The sequence below is a fragment of the Asterias amurensis genome, chromosome 15, assembly GCF_032118995.1.
Source record: "Asterias amurensis chromosome 15, ASM3211899v1".
Lineage (NCBI taxonomy): Eukaryota > Metazoa > Echinodermata > Asteroidea > Forcipulatida > Asteriidae > Asterias > Asterias amurensis.
Window position 1 is genome coordinate 444,520 of NC_092662.1, and position 21,787 is coordinate 466,306.

General features: G+C 36.4%; 1 protein-coding gene across 2 annotated transcripts in view; it reads right to left on the reverse strand.

The window, feature by feature from the left end:
* The window catches only part of LOC139948088 (neural proliferation differentiation and control protein 1-like), a 73,596-nt gene that overhangs the window by 43,554 nt on the left and 8,255 nt on the right, over positions 1–21,787 (reverse strand). Inside the window, exons 1-2 of one of the 2 annotated variants that reach the window (XM_071946119.1) lie at positions 18,416–18,728; positions 680–766 (exon numbers count right to left, since the gene is read on the reverse strand). In XM_071946119.1, coding sequence (XP_071802220.1) covers positions 680–766; positions 18,416–18,539 — 211 coding nt within the window. In that variant the 5' untranslated portion in view covers positions 18,540–18,728. Of the gene's footprint in view, positions 1–679; positions 767–18,415; positions 18,729–21,787 lie in introns of those variants that run through there. The other variant, XM_071946118.1, reaches the window with a different exon arrangement.

Genomic DNA, 21,787 nt, shown 5'->3' on the forward strand with positions numbered 1-21,787 from the left:
AGATGGGGGGGGTTCCAGCCGGTGAACGAAGACTGCCAGTGACAGACGGAGAGTATAAAAAATGATAGGGTTGCCTGCCATGATGATTTGATCTCACAATGCTCATTGTGCCTAAAGGCAGATCTACAATGATTAAGATGGTTGTCATAGTGGACAAAGAGGACCTGCCATGCTCACTTTCTTTTCCTTCATCTTATTTGTAGCCGCGCTGTGTCTGTGGCTGTGAGAACAGGGGTGGGGGCTCGGAATGATTTAAGGAAAACATCACTGGAGCTCAAAGAGGTTTTTTTTTTTGGTGAGCACAAAGTTAAGTCATAAAGACGCTTAGGTCAACTGTGTTTCAGCTTGATATAACTGACTTTTTTTTTCTTCTACAATATTGACGTAACTGAAACAAATTATCCAAATGTATGGTCTGTTCACTGTACTCTGACCAAAGATTCCTTGTTTTGTTGAGATGAACGGGGAATGATTATTTGCAGTGAAGCTTAGCTGCGAAGTGTCCCAAGAATCCTTTATTATCAATATATGACTCCTATATTAATGTTCTTCATACCCAATGCAACTGTTACATGAACTAATTCATGATGGCCCCTGACGATGAGTAAATTTAACAAAATCCGCTTCTCTACAGAGCCCTCAAGAGGTATCACATGGCAGTTGTCATGGCAACACTTACCTCCATTTGACCGTCTTGTCTGCTCCACTCGTTTGACAATCAGATCTATTTCTGGAATCTCTTCCCTTTCATTGGATCGTTTACTTCCTGAAAATGTCAACAACAAAAGAACAATCAAATTGCAATAAAAAAATGAGGGGGTAAACAAATGGCTGAGGAGTGATAACAACTATTCATAATATACGAATATGTAATGAGTCAAATGTCATGGATGCTATATAAACAAGGCCCTATTGTACAGAGCTTTTTCACATTCTCCTGAAGACGATCAGAGCAAACTGATTGACACATGGTGCTACCACAAACCTCACCTCATTATACTCCCATCATGCAAAGTTTCAACTAGGCTTACTACTTAAAGGGACACACCGGCCGAATTGGGCTATTTGGGCTACAAAATAGACTTAGAGATGACTTCAACGGTCTTACAGTAATGAAGAAGAACAGTCCTTAAAAAAATCATTCAAATTTAGCCGTTTTTGAGCATTTTAAGACAAAAATGCAGGTCGCGTGATTGTTCTAACCAAAAAGTGGTACAAATAATCACGTGACCTTCCAGGCTAGTTTTACTTTCAGTCGTCTAAAAGTAACCTACTTAAACAAATTTAAATCTTTTTTGTACAAAATGATTTACGAATAATTGACGAAAAAGATCATGTATTCAAATTATTGCTACAAAATGTAAATAATGGTGAAAAATCTAACGTAAGATTCACATTCAAAGAGTCCGTGTAACGGAAGCTTGTTATATGGCCGCTTTGGTTTTTTAAAATCATTTTTCGCTAAATACGTGACATTTTGATGATTTTTTTTACAGCAACCATCTATAAAAACATTATTTATAATTCTACACCCCTAAATTGCGTAAACGGTGAGCCGGTGTGTCCCTTTAATCACAGAGCAGCAAAAGAATATTTATGTAGCTCATTCACCACAAAACACATATATGATCCAGAACAAGGACAAGATAACAGACAAAATACCAAGTCCTATATACTGTCTATGACTGGTTTCCTATTTATTTTTTTTGATCAGCAGAAAACTTCTTTAAAATTCTGCTTTAAAGCAGAAACACAAAATCGTTTTTAAAACATGTACCAGCCCTGCACTACTAGGCATTCAGCCAAGCATTTCACTCAATGCAGATGAATTCACCAATTGCGCCCATCAGAACAAGCTGGCGTAAAAACGTCAACAATTCACAGAAAAACATTGGTCGCACTGTGACCCCAAACATGAATTAGTAAATAGGCTTTCCAGGTACTCCGCTTCCATCTTAAATCATGTCCATATTAATGTTCTTGTAATCCATGAAGAAGGTTACCAGTTCCCTTGCTGAGGTAATGAGTACATAATTGCCCCCCCCCCCCCTCGGTGCTTATGACGGAATAAATTGCTCCGAACAAGCTCTCCTCGGTTCCTCTCTCCATAAACTAATTCTGGAGCAATCGATTCGCCTCATGACCCTTGCTGTAATGACAGAAAATTGGTTTGGGGACGCTTTAAAAAAAGTGTTTTCCAAGACGACTTGACATATGAGATTTCATCTGAGTGTTGATCCTCATTGGATAGCGCTCATTTCTTCTTCATTTTTTTTTTGTGGTGCCGAGATTGGAATAGGGAGGTTTTCCACTGGGATAATTGGCATTTATTGGGAGCTTCTCTATGTTTAAACAGTTTTGTTTTCGGAGGAGGTTCCTTGAACAGATGGGCAGAACAAGAGTGTACACTCGACCGTGGGCCAAAGCAAGTGATTTTAAAGGGGTTTGACACCATTTGTACATAGATCAAGTTTCTGGCAATGACATGAATCCCATGCCCACTCACTGTGAAAGAAGATGTATGTATTATAATTTGCCTGTAGAAGTTTCAGCTCCATTGTTGTCAAGTCTTTGAGGAGAAAAAAAAATTCAGGAGAGTCGCGTAAATACAGTGTACTTGCTAAAATAATGTCTGTCTCCTGTGTTAAAAATCATTTATGTGACATTGTTTTACTCGTTTCACTAAAACTACCTCATCAGCAAGTCAAATTTTACGGATAGCTTACTACCATCATTTTCATTAATATTGTACATGTACGTCATACAAAAAGTACTCAAACCCTTTAAGACAAGATTCAGGAATCCAACACGAGAATGTACCCTTTGCGAGGAGAATATCGCAGACGCCTCTTGAGATGATTGGCTGTCAAGCAGGACCATTAGGCAGCTGCTCTAATGGAATGCACTGAGGCTAATCTCCTGATAATATGCGCATATTAATTTACCCATAATTCTTTCTCGTTACCCCCTTGAGATATTGTCCACAGGGTAGCAAGCATGTCGAGTACGTAGAGTTTCTGCAGAGATTTCTTCGTTGGTAAACCCCCCCCCCCCCAAGAAAATTCTAAATTAGTCTGGTTGTCGCAAGAACAAAAAATCCACTTGAAGTGCTCTCAAGTTTCTAGGGAAAGTCCAAATTGGAAACAGATAGCCTGGTGAGTCATGTTGAGATTAGACATCGGGAAAATGCGTCATGTAACAACAAATATTTAGGTGCAACAGTTCCAACACCTCATCGTTCATTTTGGTTTCTTAAAATATTTTATTCCATTTTCTTACATATGTACATGAACCTAAAAAGAGAATTGCATTAGACTAACCCTCCTATGGCTGACAAACTAATATCAACCACTTGAGTTGAATGACAGATAAGCTATACACTCAGTACATTCCCGAGTTCTATGAAAAAAATCCACAGGCAAATCACTCAGATTGGAACCTACAACCTTTGCGTTGCTAGAGCAGATGTCTTAAAAAGCTTTTCATGGTTACCGTGGTTACAATGTCAGGCCTGATTCGTCGATCAAACCCAAAGTATTCGTTCCTCCGTACACAAGTAAATAATATATAAAGCACCTCAATAATAAATTGTAATTTTTACTTTTGGATAGAAACAATGATCACAGCTCATTTCCATAAGCGGCTGCTTAAATAGCAAAAATATACAGGATACCAGTCTCAGATGATACATGTTACATGGCCTTTTGGCTGGTAACCATATTCTACATGTACATGTTTAGCATAATTTAGTTTTGCTCAGCTCAATGAAACTGGGCCTAAAGGCATGGAGGCAATTGCTTCTGTTTCCCTCCTATCAGGCCTGCAATAAACTTTGCTTCAATCACTTCCAAATAAAACTTAACTTCTCGCCTCGCATTTATAAACAAGTGCGTAATTACATCTTAATTTTCAACAGCCTTCCCTCCAATTTCTGTTGTTTGATTATTCCTTGGTAATGAGTTCTAGTGTTGATTGCCTTGACACTCACTAGTGAAATCAACGCATTTGTTCTCCTTGGTTCAGGGGGAGGGAGAGCAGAGACTGCTTCAAATAACCACCTGAGCCTTATCAGCGACTGACGTCACCTCCTTTCCTGTTGGTAGCCTGTGGGTTTACATTACAATGGCAGTCAACACTCTGTCATACTCTATACATGTCACCTCTTGATGGACCGTGGTGTCATTAATGACACACTGACAGGTTGCTGTCTCATTAGAACGCCTAGCTACTTCATAACAGTCCTTTAGTGTTGGTTTGTTTTGAGTTGATCAGTAAAATCGATCATTCCCATGTTTTTGATAAGCACAACTGAACAATGGTCACTTTATCAAATTCGATGATCAAATTTGACTGAAAATCACAAATAAAGTGGTTTTTATTGGTAAGGGATTTAGTGCATTTGTATTCGTAAATAGTTCTTGAATTTGAATAGGTAACTGGGTTCAAATGCTATTACTGTCTCTACTTTGACAGTATTCCAAAGACAGATAAATATTTCTGGCTGTCGGGAGCGGCTGATATGGCTGTCGGGAGTGGTATGAAATTTACAATGATTGCAACTTTTGATTGAGACTACATGTACATGTAATCAAATTTGTTATTGATAATGGATATTATCCGTAATGAGGAACTGAGAGCACCTGCCGAGTATGCATATAGTTTTTCATATAGGTGACACTTGATTGAATGCAAAGATCCCCGAAGAGACTGCTATAAAACAACTGTGTGTTTACATCTTTTCTATTTTCACATATCCCCTAGTTATGGTTTCAGACTTTCACAAAATCAATGCTCAATTTATTTGGCAGCCGCAAAAATGATATCACCATAAAATGCTGGGGACACAGTTTATTTTTAAGAAAACAAAAAAAATAAAGTTAATGCCAAATCTTGATGCCCTTCTTCATAAAGACGGGGGAAAAAAGAGAGGAAAAAGTCCAATCCTACCCACAGAAAAATACTGTTAAATAACCCTTTGAATGGTAACATAACTCTGGTGTTGACAACAGTTCAGGATCCTAAACTAAACCCAGAAAATCTCCAGAGACCTTTAGAGAGATTAGCATCAAACTGAAGTGACTCTTCTTTATGCCAGGAATCTAAAAATAGACTGGCAACGCCTACACGCTTTCCAATCAATCACGCCACAAATGAATTTGAATCAACCATGTTCAACTATTTATGATGAGAGACAACATTAAGAGTGAAAGTTAAAAATGAAAATGTGGCTCAAATAGTTGATTGAATTGAGAAATGTGCTGTGTTTTTTTGTACTTTTACATCAAGCGTTGCTAAGTAAAAAGGTCCTCAAGATGCAATACCCGAAGCTGATGTTGCTCTGACTACATCAGTTTCTATTGCCAGTAATTTGTTAATGACAAAATGTAGTAGGTGCGTAAATGACGGTCATTTGGTTTTTGCATACTAAATAGCCTTTGTCTGCCATGTAATGTTCTAACCGAATGAACCATGACTGAATGAACCTTATAACAAAACAGACCATACTGAATTAATTGTGCTTCTTCGATGTAATTGACTCATTTTTCAAACAGCTTGGCATGTGTCCTGAATACTTAAACAGCGGAAGAGTAGAAATGTTTGCATTGGCGGCTGCAGCTACGGCTCTGGCTACTGCTGTGAGTGTTGCTATGGGCACCCTAATGCTTGCTTATTACTAGAATCGCACAGTTAGAGCCCCAAGAACATCCATCACAATCATTAAAAATTCAGTAGGTGAAGAAGGCCCGCAAATTTACAACTCCCAAGATAGTTCCGGTCACTTTATATTCCTCTCAACATCGGGAAAAACTTCCCACGGGTCAAAACCAGAGTAGAACCATCCATGCCGTGAGAGGAACATGTTCATCTCCCCCCTGGGTGAATTAGCGGAGTAAAGTAGCCTTATTATCTTGTTGCCGTAGTGACCTACATCATTGCCTAGCCTCGCTGAAGAAGCCAAGATCTCAATGACCCCCCCCCCTCTCTCCTTGCACCCATTACTGTTTTCAGAGATCTAACCATGAGCCAATGATCAATGCTATTTTGTTGGCAATACACATCTGCGCTCTTCAGTGTAAATAATTGTCTGCGAGAAATCAATGAAGTAATTTCTACGGGGTTGGTGAGTATCAACCGACTCCTGGAGCCCGTAGTTACACTTTATTTCACATTCATGTGTTGTCAATATGCTTCATTAGAGAAGGTTCTTCCAGATGTACTTTTAGCGCTAAAAAAAAACATCTCTCATTAAAGCAGGGCCCTAAGGTAAAATCGATAGAGTGCTCATGAAAGTGGAGAAGAAAATCAAATAAGTCTCTAACCTGACATTTTAATGATGTAAAACGTCACTTTATTTGATACTCTTTCAGAGCAACAATATGAACCTGTTGGACACAAGACTCTGACTCTGAAAAATACAAAATCCTCAAGTATTCAAAAAGGGTTACCAGGGCAATGTAAACTACCAGTTGGTTCAGGACCAGGGTTGTAGCTAGACCACTTTTAGTGGTGGGCAATAAATCAAATGTGGAAGTCTACCGATGGCAAGGGGATCAGCAAAATTATGTTATGCTACCAAGAGAAAGTTGAATGGCCTTTTGATTGTGTTCTTTCTCTGTGACATTTGATTCTCCTCATCATTAGCTGTTTCTCAGATCAATGCAAAATGGACAACATTTGAAATCTGTGCTGGGCAGTATTATGTATTTTTCTCAGAGTGCTGGGCAAAAATTCTGAGTCCTGGGCAGGCCCGCCCAGGACCGCCCACCGTGGCTACAACACTGTTCAGGACCATAGCACAAACATGCATGCCTGACACTTCACAGAGGCAATGAAGGTGATTGCCTCCATGCCCCCTAATCATTGCCTTGGTGCCATTGAAATGCTCCAGTAGTAATGTACAATTTCTTCATAGGGTGCCCTCTACCAAAGAAAATGCCTTGGTGCCCTTGCTCTTTCAAAAAAACGAAGCATACAGGCCTGAAAATGACATCATACAGTCTTTCCATTTAAGGTAATTTTCATCCAATATAACAATCTAGAAAGCTCACTGCCATTAATGAAATGTCATTATTCCTACACACTGCTCACTGTGATGGCCAATACCCATGGCTAGCGTGAGCAGCTTACATCTTGCGGGCTCTCGACTGCATAAATCTCATTCAAATTAAATTAGTCAGACAATTCAAGGGAAAAAAGGGAGAAAACAACTACAAAAACTACAGACTGCATTGTATTCCATTGAAATGAGATTGGATTTTTGAACGGGACAGTGGTTGGGCTCAAGACTTTGAAATACGGAAATTGTAATGAAATTTATATCAAATTGAATTAATGACGAGAGTCTATTTTAAGCTAACTTTCGCTGAAATGCAAAATGTATTGCCGTGTATCTGTTTGTTAATGAACCACTGTACAAAGTCATTACAAAAAATTCATGTGTAAATAAAAAATAAAATAAAAAATTAGTTTCAATCTTTCAATCTTATAAAGTTCTTATCGGACACAATACTCCAGAGAATTATTTATTTCTAAAAATAAAGTCTTTAATGTCACAGGAAATACCATACATGTACAGGGATCCCACAAACCAGTGTTGCTTATTTCAGTTGCCGCAATCAAAATAAACCTGATATAACGATAGTCTAGGAAATAGCATTCTGGGATCCCTCAACATAATTGAAACAGGCTCGTTATTATGGTGGTCTAAGTCTAGATAATGGAATCCAAGGATCCCACAAAACTGTTGTAAAATGACTCCTTCAAAATGCTACCATTGATCTCTGCCAGTTTAGTATTTGAACAGGTACATGAACAAGAGTAGGACAGGGAATTTTAAAGGTTTTGTTTGTCTTGTTCCCCTTTTTTGAGGAGACTGCAGGACTCCTAGTTCTGAATTCTTGACCAGAATATTCTTTTCAAGACCAGAATCAAGAATCAAAATATGATTTATAAAAATCTTATCCACACAGTTTTAAAAGTAAGATAAACTGTTTTAATTTGAAGTGCTGAGATAAGATTTAAATCGTATTTGTCTTATGAGTAAATATGCTTGGATACTCAACAGAATTAAAAGATGTTTATCAGAGTTAAAGGAACACGTTGCCTTGGATCGGTCGAGTTGGTCTTTGAAAAGCATTTTGTAACCGTTTTTTATAAAATGCATATGGGTAGAAAGATGTTGTAAAAGTAGAATACAATGATCCACACAAACATGCCTCGAAATTGCGTGGTTTTCCTTTTACCTTGTCGACTAACACGTCGGCCATTTATGGGGGTCAAAATTTTGACTCCCATAAATGGCCGACCATGTTAGTTCGCACAGTAGAAGGAAAACCACGCAATTTCGAGGCAAACTTGTGTGGATCATTGTATTCTACTTTTAAAACATCTTTCCAACCATATGCATTTTATAGAAAACGGTTACAAACGCTTTTGTTTTGACCAACTCGTCCGATCCAAGGCAACGTGTTCCTTTAAAGTCAACATTTGAATAATATTTTGTCATTACACAGTGAGGCATTATTATTATTCAAATAATAAACACAAGACCACTAGAGTTGTCCGTTGAGTTGTCTGTTGGTGAGTTTACTAGCCTGATCCTAAAATCACTAGCCTCTGAAAGCTGTCAAATTAAATGTCCAGTTAAAGATTCAAGCCATGTACATTATGTGGTATTGAAGACCAGCATATATGGGAATTAATAAAAAATATACGATGATAAAATGCAAAGTCATTGCAATAAGGTCTTGTGAAATCTCCATTTGAGAAAAACCGAAACCATTAATTTTTCAGTGAGATTTTTTTTTTAAAGAATTCAGTAAAAGAAGATTGACGTACTTAAAGTCCAAGACCAAATAGATAATTCAACACTTGACAGGAATTACGTGGATCACGATAGACTGGTTAATGAAATCCATATTTGCGCTTGCAGCCTGGAGTAAAAAACATCCGAAACCCGAAACGGGGTTCAAAGAAATGGCGCAGAGTCATTTGAAAGACGCAGCACCGGTTGGCGTAGCTTAGGATCTAATTCAGTTTGGCTGTGAAATCATGAATGGGTTCTTGTAAAGTGAAATGATGATGACGACATCTGGAGAACAAATGCCAGTAAAAAGCGCAAGAGGATGTGAGGGGAAAGTCATTGATAATGCCGGACAATCATCTGTGATGATCACAATACTTGTCTATTGAATACTTGTGGGTCCTGTTTCCTTTTAAGTTCCCTTTTTACAGTTTTTCACATGTTTGTTCAAGTGTGACGTACGAATGCAATGGAGAAGTTTCATCCAGCAATTTGCGCAACAATTTATTTGTGTACACTGAATGCTAATATTGAGCAAATTTACACCATCAAAGCTTGGTTTAACTGAATTGACTTAAATGCGTGAGCAAAAAACCCAGGAAGAATAAAATATTATGAACAAAATAAATCCAGTCTATATAAATGTCCCAGTAAAATGATAATATGGGCTGAAATATGTTTATGTGTACAGTATACTGTACATGAACAAACTCTAGAACTCTTTACTATAAATAATCCGCGCTACTGAACCTCTGGACATTTTCAAAAGCGTACCCAAAACAAAATTAGGTCATCTATGCTTAAGACTGACCCTACTAATGTGCTCTTAATTACATCGCAAGTGTCCTTTGACATTCTAAGTTTCATGTCATGCCTTTCTTTCTCTTTTTTCCAGGGCCTCGGAATATGTTCAGCCATAGATTGATGGCGCTTTACAAATTTTTGTATTATTATTATTATTATTATTATTATTATTATTATTATTATTATTATTATTATTATTATTATTATTATTATTATTATTATTATTATTATTAAGCTATAGGGGTGGACTGGCATCAATGCGGGGGATTTATCTTGATGACGTTGCTAAGACAAAAACAAGCTTCTCCATGACAATGCCAAACAATAGGGAGGAAAACCCTCAACGCGTTGCCATGGTGATGCTGAGTAAATACTCTACGGGATTGAGGGAGGAATCCTAATTGAAAAAGCGAATACTTGTTTTTGATTCTGTGCGGTCCATCTAGACCTACTGACATGGATTGACTTCTTGTTTGGTCGTACAGAGTTACAAAACCAATTGAACAACAACTGTGCAGAACAAATCTTTAAAGATTACGCTAAAGATTATTTAAAGGTGGGCGGTCATTTTTTTGTACTGATGCAAAAGTAAATTCTTTTGAATATTTTGCGGTAAATCAGCATTTAGTTGACAAACACAAAACAAAGACTCTACTTTATAAAGTTTCATGACCCCTGCTCTCGAAAAATATTTCTTTGAAGGATTTTTTTCTTCCAACAAATTTTGACAGAAGATAATGTTTCAAAACAAAACATACAAAAATATTTGCATATGCCTAGGAGAAATCACAAAATACAAAAATGCAAATTGTTTGTACACAGCTGTGGATCCCAACACTAATCTATTTTTTACCTTCCATTAAGTACCCCTTAGCATAAGCAGACAAAAAGGTTAAATGAACTTTATCAAATCTATAACAGAAATATCTAATTAAAATTTTAATCTAAATTTATGAGTCAAATCAGCCAATTGTCTGATCAGCATATGTAATTAATATAGACATTTTCCTTCACTGAAGAGCACATAAATCATTATTTAAACTTCAATGTATTTTTAATGCTGTATTTAAAATGAGACCACCCTTGTGGTTTATATTCAAATAAGACCAGCATGAACATGTACAAATTCCCTGTCAAAACTTCAATTTATTTTTGATGCTGTATTTAAAATGAGAGCAGTATGAAGCTGAGAGCAGTATGAACTACAATTTTGTATTTTACAAAAATGTGACAGCTGATTTTAAAGACACTGCCACAGATTGGTGTGTAACATGTTTTGTTTTGTTTTAGAAACAAGTGGATAAGAAAGGGTGTACTCTTCAAGAAACAACAATAAAGATCTACTGTCCCTTTAAAGTGAACTTTTTCTCCATAATTGTCTCAGTTCAATATATCATCAAATGTCAAAGACTCATGACATTTCAAAAGGCCATTGAGAGATAGAAGAAACAATAATAATGGGCTTGGAAATAATTGTCTTCCTTTAAGGCCACCCCCCCCCCTCCAAAACAACGAGGTCGCTTTGTTTAATAATGAGTTTTACATATGGGGCTGATTATGGGGGGGGTTAAAGCAGTGATTCGTTTGTCTGTCGCGCTGTGCGGCATCGACCAACCTGAGACTCAAAATTCATGCTGCCAGGCAAAGGAGTTAACAGGGTAATGACGTGGGTTCACACTTGACTGCTGACAAGACACAAGATGGAGATGTTCCGTTTCTTTGACTCTCTGGCATCGTTTGGTTGACGGCTTGTAATTAGGATATTGTTTGATGTTAGTAGGCTGTTAAGGGGTCGTGTCATATTTCAACGAAATCCTTAGCATTTGTTTTTTACTGATTAAACTAACTTACGAGGTTGATAGAGCCTTCAGGGTTATAATAGCGCAGCAGGAAATAATTTGATGACACTGTTTATTTACAAGTTTATTTATTGCACATCTGAAAGAACAGTTTTAGAAAAATTATAACAGAGTGGTAACTGATAATTATTTTCAAATTTGTTTGCAGATCTGATAGAAGTTTTGGAATGATTTTAAAGCAGTGGCAACTGATGATGTTTATTTGCAAGTTTATTTGAACATCTGAATTTGGCAAGAAGAAAAAAAAGCGTTTTAGAAATATTACAGAGTGATAACTGCAAAGTGCATTTCATGAATGCTCTTGTGTTCATTGAATGGTTGTGCGCAGTATTGTAAGTTGTGTCATTATTTTTTTATTTTTTTATTGTCAATTACTAAATATTTACCCATCCATTTTGTGCACTATGGACGCTGTATAAAATAAATAAATAAAATAAAATTAAAATAAATTATATCATAACCAATCAATTTATGCAAATATTATTCTGAAAATCCATCAGCAAAATTCTTTGACAGCGAAATTCTTTTAATCTCTTGAGAGAGAAAAAAAGACGGAAGAGAAAGCCTCACTGAAACTCCCTGGTCAGATATTAAGTCCGATATATAAAGAGAATGGCATGAAAGAAGACACTGCATTACGTGCTGAATCGTCCATATGGTGAGACTGAAAGAAGCCTCATCTTGCATGACGCAGCACACTCATAAACACACACACAGATATGATGCACAGCTATTTGTCATGCACAGGGAGGTTTTTTGACGCAATTGTGCATGGCAACATACGTCAGGAATATCATTTGCGGACATGGTTTTATATCTTATGTATTCCGATTCGTTCCACTTGTTTCCGAGGACAGAAAAGATATTATATCAAACTGAACTTTAGCTCAACTAACACAACTCACAATATAAGTTTACCCTTGAAATGCTGCAGTAGAAATTTACAATTTCCTCATAGGGTGCCCTTTATTCAGGAGAAAATGCCTTGGTGCCCTTGCCCTTTCAAAAACTAAGCATACAAGCCTGAGTATTTCAAACTTATTTAAAGTTTATTTAACAAATCTAATTTCACTGTTGTAGACTTGCCAATAACAGGATGAATAGGGAATGAGAATAAATGTTCAGTTTAAGATGTGTGAGAAAATGGCTTTATAAGAAACAACCTGAGGTCATTCAACAGCCAATTATTATTATTATTTCTTTTCACATTTTTGTCAAAACTTGATTCTCAAATTCCCATTTTACAGAAAGGACAAATATGTAGTTGTAGATCCCAATAAGCAAGTTTATGTCATCAATGCATTTTCTTTTCAAAAGCAAAACATTCACAAATGTTCTTTTTTAGATTATTGATCGTATAATTTACATTTCAATGACAATTCTTTTTTTTTTAGATTTTAAGAAAAAAAATACGGTGGTCGTTTCCGAATGAATCACAAGGATGATTGATTATGCCCCATACAAGCTCCGTCGGTAGTCACCGATTAAAGCCTTTACTCTGTTAACGTCGATCGCACTCGGCGACGAGAACTGATCAAGACAATCTGATCTACCAAAGACGATATAGGTTGAGGGACGCCAAGATCTACATGCCGATTATTCAATTTCAATGACTCATGTTGCTCGATTTGAGATGAGTAAAGAATGTGGTGTCAATCAAAAGTAATTAAGGAGGAAATTGACACATTAGGAGGTTTATCCAATTTGTCATGAATGCTTTAAATCCAACATTCCTGCCAGTAAATTTAACTCTGCCATTTCTAAAAAATACAACCCGTTTTGTAAAAATCTTTAAATTAGTAGTGAGTTAAAACATACTGATTTCTCGTTCTCGTAATGTATGAATCATAATTTTCCATAATTTTGTTTGGTAATTTATCAGTAAAAAAAAAAGAAGCAGCTAAGTGCTACAAAACTATGCTTACCGGAATATGGTTGGCAGCTAAAATACCATCACATGTACAATTATTGTGACTGGTATCCAGCTCATTCCTGTTAAGCAGAAACTGTTTCAGCAATATTTTCTGCTTAAGCAGCTTTATGAAAATGGGCCAAGTGCTCCGACTCTGAAACCACTAGGCAAAGAGTGCTTTTCATACCGTAGCATAAGGGGTAAACAAAAAACAATAAATTTGCTTACATTATGCAAGACTACTTATTTTGACAACTTTAAAATGCTTGGTGAGTCCTTTAACTATTTATGTGGCACTTTCAAAGATTTACATGTCAAATTAATTTTTAATTTGAAAACAAGAAATGACCTTTTCTTTCCACAACTGCTTAATAATGTGAAATGAGCAGTTGGTGCAAACAAGTTTGTTGTTGTGTTGGGTTGGGTGTGGGGGGGGGAGTATTAATGATGATTAAAGTTCCATTTATATCCAGATAGATTCTGATAACATTGTTGACTGATTGTAGATACGTCAATGGTAAGGATTAAAATGTATTGCCCTTGCAGGATTTCGCAATTAAAATTACTCAGTAAAAACAAATTAAGGTTAGATGAGCTTTTTTTTAATCATGTACCGTGTCACTCAACCTTGGATGACAGTTCTTTTCTTCATTTCTTCTTTCTTTTACTTCTACTTTTTTTAGATCGGGACGCTAACAACAAAATATTGATGATCGTAGTTTGTGTGAAACTAGGGATTGAACACTGAATCACAGGCCTGAACCAGTGGTGTTAGCTTTTGGCCGGTAAACTCATGACCAGAAAAGTGTGTTTTTCTGTTACACTTCATAGTGGAACAGCTTCAATAAAAACAACTTAAGTTTGGTTTTACCCACTGATGTTTGTAAAGTTGTTTACTCATCTATAAAATTAAGCTCCAATGTTGACTAAAATAATCTTCAATTTTCTTCAGTATTTACAACACATGATTGTGTAATACTTGCATTTCTTAAACAAATGAGATAGGCCTACAATTTCTCACCAGTTTTTGATAAAATAAAAACAGTTCACATCAGTGAAAATACTTTTTGCTCATTTTGATTCTAGTCTTTGCAAAATAAAATGGTACAGAAACAAACAAAATGGAGTTCGCTGTCTTGTGAATTCCTAATGACTATTAGAGAAATGACACTATTTAGAAGTGTTATTAGGTCTAGCATTCAATAAAGTTTTATACATACCTGTAATATCCACATTGCATAAAAACTATTGTTGTTTTTCTTTTCACAACCACATTCCATAAGGACCAGCAACAAAACTTTCATTAAAATGCTATTTTTTTTTCAGCGAGTTTGGTTTAAAACATTTCCACTGGAGTGATTTACTAAGCGACTCTCTCAATCTAAACAAAATCCAACACCATAATGGCAACTCAAAGCCTAAACTGTTGGATTCTTATGGCAGTATGCCTGATCCCAGAGTAAAGCATGATCAGTTTACTATATATATACAAAACAAATTAAAAATGCAGTCCTAGATCTGACAGAATCAAACAAAACATGTACATCAGGAATTTGGTTGGCCGGCTGGGAAAGACTGAACATGTTTTTGTGAACACTGAATGCTATTACTGAGTAACAAATGCAGTCCTGACGCTTCACTTTGTTTAAAGGGCACCTAAATGTAGGTGTATTGTCCTTAGTAAGGGCATCTCTATGAGGACATTTTGAATTACTTGGACTGTTTCAAGGGGCACCAGGGCGATGACCAGGGGGCAAAACCACTTTTCAACAATTACATTTACTGATTGCTAATGTAAACCATACACATTGTACATTTTGTAAATAATAAAGATGTACTGGTATACGTACATTACATCCTCAATGGATGAAACATTTTATGGACCCAAGATAACTATGTTGTTAGGATACTGTCTGATATGATAGGTACCAGTGTAAGTTATAGACGTAATTACAAAACAGAAAGAGCTAGAGAAAGGTAAGGGTAAATTCTAAAATATGCTGGTGGTTCTCATCCTACTTACAGTGAACATGGTGAAGTTTGTTTCAGTACTGGAGGCAATAATGGCTGTAAAATTATTATCACTATGTTTTTTGCCGGTTTACTTTTCACTCGTTTCACTCGGAATTTTCACTCGTCGAAATTGGATAAATCTGATAAATTAATGTTAGAAATATGGACAGCACTAGGAGGGAAGGAGTTTTTGACTTTTTGTTTGAAGGGCCTACATTGTGGAATCCTATCTAAATCCATTTGGTTACAAGCATTAGCAATGAATGCGCAGGATGTCAGCTGTTATACATCAACATTAATTTTTTGTTTTCTTGCTGGGCTACTAAATGTTTTTGTTTTTTAAATAACATTTGATTTTTCACCAGATGAAAAACAGCTTTTTCACCAGATGAAAAACAGCATTCGTGAACAAGGTTTTTAGTCAGGGTTTGTTTAAAGAGTGTGTGAATTGCTGCAGATAAATTTAAAACTGTGCCTCTTAATTTTCCACTTACAATGACAGATAAAACAGGGTCTCCAAATATAAAACTGGGTGTCCAAAAGACACACCTCTGGCAAACACTATGTCTGGGAATACGCTTGTCCAATGTCATCCAAATATAGAAGGCTTTGGTGGTCACAGCAGCAGTAAGGCATAACTAATGAGGTTGATAATTGGAATAAGCTTCTTTTTTTTTTAAAGGACAGGAAACAAATTTGTTTACATACTGTAGATGGACATGCATGAGTTAATTTTGAGGTAAATACATTTTTGCGCGCTTTTGTTGCAGTCTGACAAGAGTTGACTTGATGATATTCTGTTGCCTCTGAAATGAATCTTTTCGCAATACTGACATAAATTATAACAGCTAACTTTTCCAATTTGAATTTGATTTTATATTTGCTTTGTTGAATTCAAACACAATGAGAGTTTTCTCAGCTCATTTTGTCTGAAAGGAGAGCAAAATTTCTCAACAAGTTGAACATGCTCGATTTCATTTTGAAGTAATTGTTTTATTTTCTAGTCAGTTCTGTCACAAATTCTTGTTTACAAGACATACTGTACATGAACATTATACAAAATAACATAAACTTTAACAAATTGCTTTTCCATTTGGATTGTTTTTCTATACATAATAGAGCATATTTGCTTTTTCAAATCCAAATACCATTAAAGTGTTTAGCTCAACTTACAGGGGGAAAGGGTTTGTTTACAAGAGTGGAAACGCATGACTTAATTTGAAAGTCTACTTGTTTCTTTTAAAGTCAACTCTGCCGTGAATATTGGTGCACGAAAATCTACCCAACAAACAACTTTTTCATTTCTAGTTGAATTCTAAATTGACGATGTTTTGTAAAACTCCAAAAGAGGTTTTTATCTGATCTGGTTGAAAGGATAGATTAAATTTTGGTTTAGAAAATTGGAAAGCTGCATGATGACTTGGTGCTTGTCTACTCTGCAATGAATTTTTCATAAGACGTATCATGCCTGACTGACTGACTATTGAAATAAATAGTTGACCTTTTCATTTTCATTTGATTCTATAAAATTTGCTTTTACCAAATTCAATACATGTACCCAGGCCTCAACATCACCATGGGGTATCCCACAGCAAGTGCTGTAGTGCCTTATGCTTTTACTGTGGCTCCCTTTGAAAAGTTCAAAATTTACAAAATTCCTCCTACACTGTATAGAAGAGCCACCAACATGTCCGGTACCAGAGGCAAGTTGAAGTGCCCATTCAAGAGTGCCAGGGGCAGGTACCGTGTACATGTACTGATACAATTATAATTTTCAGCTCAAATGAATTTAATTTTTATTATCACAGACCTGGAGTTTCATCTTTGAGAGGGCGAGGTCATTTTCATTTTGCAAAGGGCACTTCCATTGGAAAACCTTACAGGATGTACAGTCTTATGGAAACTTTTGAAGGGGCATAACAGTCAAGACCAGGGCAATGAAGGCTGCGCCCCTGTGTAATTCCCAGGACTGTTGTCAGTTATCAAAGACTCAATTTCCCATTAAAATATTCCAATATTCATCCAGGGTTGAATATTATAAAAATGATAATGTTGAATATAATAAAAATGATAATGTTGAATATAATAAAAATGATAATGTTGAATATAATAAAAATGATAATGTTGAATATAATAAAAATGATAATGTTGAATATAATAAAATTGATAATGGAATATAATGCAAATGATAATGTAAGATAATAAAATAAAAACAGATGTAGGGAACAATACCATCCGGCGATTTGTCATAGCGCAGCATTTAGACTGAATGTTTTGTGTACACTCCAGAATGCTGAATAAACAATAAGTTATGTTTTTTTTTATAGTTGGAATTGACCGTGTTGAATAAACAGAAATGTTGATGTTTTTTAGTGAGAGCTGTCAAAGTTTTTGCCGTGTTTTGCTAAGCTATACAAGAGAAACCGTTCAATGGATAGTCAGCTTCTTCAATTTTTTAATTTCTAAATTTTGTTTGTGTAATTATAATTTGTATTTTTTCTTCACTGAAAATAGAAAAACAAGAACTAAACTTCATCAGATTTTCCTGATTGGCTTATGTAACTTGAAGGGTTGAAACAGAGCACAATCAAGACTGTGTCTGTCAGACCAAAAACTCAATTAAATTAAATGGATTATAAGTGGTAAGCAAAAAAATAATTTAAAGTCTTTACAGATTATGTACAATAATTTAACTAACATTAATGTTATCACTGCGCATAATCACCCTTAATGTATTAGTATGCGCCACACAACCTGTTCAAACAAAAGGAGTTTGTGTGTGTGTGTTTGTGATTGTATGCAGATAAGTAAATTTATTTGCTGTTATACAGTGCTAACAAAATTGGTACATGAAAAACTGATGAGAAAATATAATTAACTGTTTCAAACTGCTTACCAACTAAAAGGACTATGGTAAATAATGAATGCACACAGTATCAGTATACTAAGAATATTTTTTATTAATGCTACATGTATAGTGTATAATTTTCTACAAACTGAGACTTTTGAATTTGAATAAGATACCTTGTAGGTCTCCTGAGCGATCCACTTCCTGACCCCACGTGGATGAACCTCTTAGGGGTTGACAGGACAAGCAATGAAGGAACAACAGCAATGATACAAGCGAGCCATGCGGCCACAACGCCATCTCAACAGACACCAAACCACACAACGGCAAAAACCTTAAATGATATCCTGCATGTATCGATCCAAACAGAACTCCAATGGAGATTATAAAAAAATCCAAGATAAAGGGTAAAAGAGGGGGGGTTTAATGCCGAAGATGAGCGGCCACTACTCGCGTGCCAACTCGCTGAATCGGTCTAGAGATATCAACTACTCAGGGATTTTATGATAGGCAAATATTACTATTGTGTGTAGTGAGGCCTATCTAGTCATTGTATATGGAATGACGTAGATGTATGCGGATCTCTCAGGCTCATTACCGGAGTGCATTAACAGATGCTGGTTCACTCACGGGATGCTCCATTATGAGATGAGGGGAAGACAAGGACATAGGGGAGGGGGTTGAATAATTAGATGATGTGAATTGTTTGTTGTGGCTCTGGTGGTAATTTGATGGGACAAAAATGCTGGTTGTATTAACGATCATGTTCCGGACAGAAATGTATATAAAACCAGGGTTAGAATATGATTGAAACACACAGGGACGGACCAGCTGTTTCTCAATGCTACAATGCGTTTAACATCCATGGATAATTATAATATTAACAATTTATTTATTAGATATCGACCACATTAGTGGGGGAACATAGCTGGAACATCCCAAACTGAAAGGGGCCCTCTGACATTCAATTCTATTTTTAAAATGATGGCAAATTTCTTTAAAACTGAAGTCCGACCATGAGATAGGATAATTCTTTGACTGACTCAGGAATTATTCCTGACTATGGATTGGTAATATTAATCTCAATGACATGTACAGTGCAGAATGTGTACAATGTATGAGTAAGGAAATTTTTAAAGACAGACACAAATGTTTGATTGATCAAATTCTGACTGGTTACTCTAGTTATTAATCAATAAATGGGCGCAAATAAACAGTGTCAACTATAGGTTTATTGGCTTTGGCTTTATTTTCAACGATATTTCTAAGCATGAAAAATAGATGATGCATAAAAACTATCACGACTAAAGACAACTGGCTTGATTTTCTTTACTGAGATTTAAGACATTTTAAACAATAGTGTTTAAAAATCCTTTGCTAAGCTAAAGAAAACAAACACCAAGATGCCTCTAGCTACCTGGCAATCTCCGTGGTCTAGTTGGTAAGACACTGCTCTAGAATTACAAAGGTCATGGGTTCGAATCCCACCTGAGTTATATGCCTGAGATATTTGTTCACAGGACTCGGGAAAGTACTGAGTAAACAGTGCTCACACACATCGATGTATCCGAGTATAAGCCCAAAATAATATTCTTCATCCCTGATGCAACACCAAGATGATTACACCATGGTTGTGGGTAATTCATGATTACAGTACTCTAATCATTGACATATGTGGGGTACTTCCATTACACATGAATCATCATTTTCAATTCTATCAAAAAAAATTCACATTGCCCTATAATTAATCATTCATGTGACGCCCAACCAAATTGTACCATGTCTCTCCATCCCTATACCCCTGTCCAATCCCCAGCCCGCCAGAGCTGTTGCTGTCCGCTAATATCCATCGATCTCCACCTCATGGCAGTGGCGACCGTTAAACCCCGATTATTGATCACCAATAATCCCTTTCTTGAATTACCAATAGACAATGAGTTACCTAGGAGATCTGTATTGATCATCCGTATTGATCGGACTATAAAATATATGTGTTTACCATTCAACGTGGAATGTCCCTCATTTGCATAATACTTGCTCCGGGCTATAGAGGGCGGTTGTACTTCCTTTGTGTTGCGTGCAGAGAGACTTAAATTATTTATTTACATAAAACTGTTTAAATAGTACGGAACTGTCTTGGCAATGTGTTTTGATGTAATCCAAACGAGTAATGGTATGTGTACAGTAGACCAAATCAAAAATGCAAATAGCAACAGTCCATCTTAAAATATTCAACATTTCTTTACCTTTTTTTGCTGTCAGTTGTCAATCATCCCATCTTAATCTTTGATTTTCCATTGATTCCATTGTGCATGGAGATACATGAAGGTTTTTAATTATACACAAGACAGTTTTATTTCTTATATTTTCTGTAATTTTTTATATTAAAGGATTTGTGTCATACATACATACATCAGGTACCTCTTTGGCTAATGCAATTGTACCAACTTATTTGAGGGACGGATGCTAGAGTCCTTCAAAACTTGAGGATCACTGACAAGAGGGGAAGGGGTATGGGCTTGCATTCACACAGGTAAAAAAAACACTTTCCTTAATCAAAGGGCACCTCCATTAGTAAGAACCGAGCGGATACATTTCTAGGTCAGATATCTTCAGTCTTTCAAGGGCAAGGCAGTTTTACGCTCATTAAGGGACCTCGAGGCCACCAAGGGGCACGGAGGCAACTGCCTTTGGTGCTTCAATTGTTCATAAATTATAAAAACAGGGCAATAAAGATAAAACCAGGGCAACAAAGCCAAGACTACATGTAGAGCAACAAAGCCAAAACCTACATTGTAGGCAACAAAGCCAAGACCAAGGCAACAAGATAAAACCAGGGCAATAAAGCCAAGACCGAGGACACAGGAGCCTGAGTCCTCAGTGAAATTCCAGGATAAATTGAAAGTGACATATACTGAGAACATGGAACACATTATGAGACGTCCTTGCAGATTTTCTCTCAGGTGAACCAAGACGGTCTCAGAATCTTCATTGTTGTCTCACACAAAAAGTCTCTATCTAATTAGATTAGAGTGTTTGTGCTTCAACATAACTCGCACAATTCCCCGCCGCAAAAGGGAGGAAAGGGGAGAGAAAAAATCCCTCTCTTGTGTATCAACAAAAAATGATCTCATTTACGACAGTAACAGCGTGTCCTCTGGCACCACGAACATAAACCGTGTTTGTGATTAACCAGCGAGCGAGAACAGAGACACACATGATATAAGGACAAGATTAAATTGATACCGTTTTTAATCCCCAGGGGTAAATTACACATGATGCAATTCAGGATTCCTGAACATCCGCTTTACGGACAAACATCTAAAAGGAGTTGGGAAGGTGGGGTGCTGAGAGCCTGCTGTTACCATTGTTTACAATCGTATCAATAATGTAATTAAGATTATGAAGAATGATTGTAAAATATTAACCAAGGGTAACAGGGCTTGAAATTAACACTTGATGCAGGACTGAGGCCAGTGATGTTTTGCATCGATTCCAGTAAACTCAACTGGACAATCCTGTTGGTGTGGTGTTTTTAAATCGCTAGT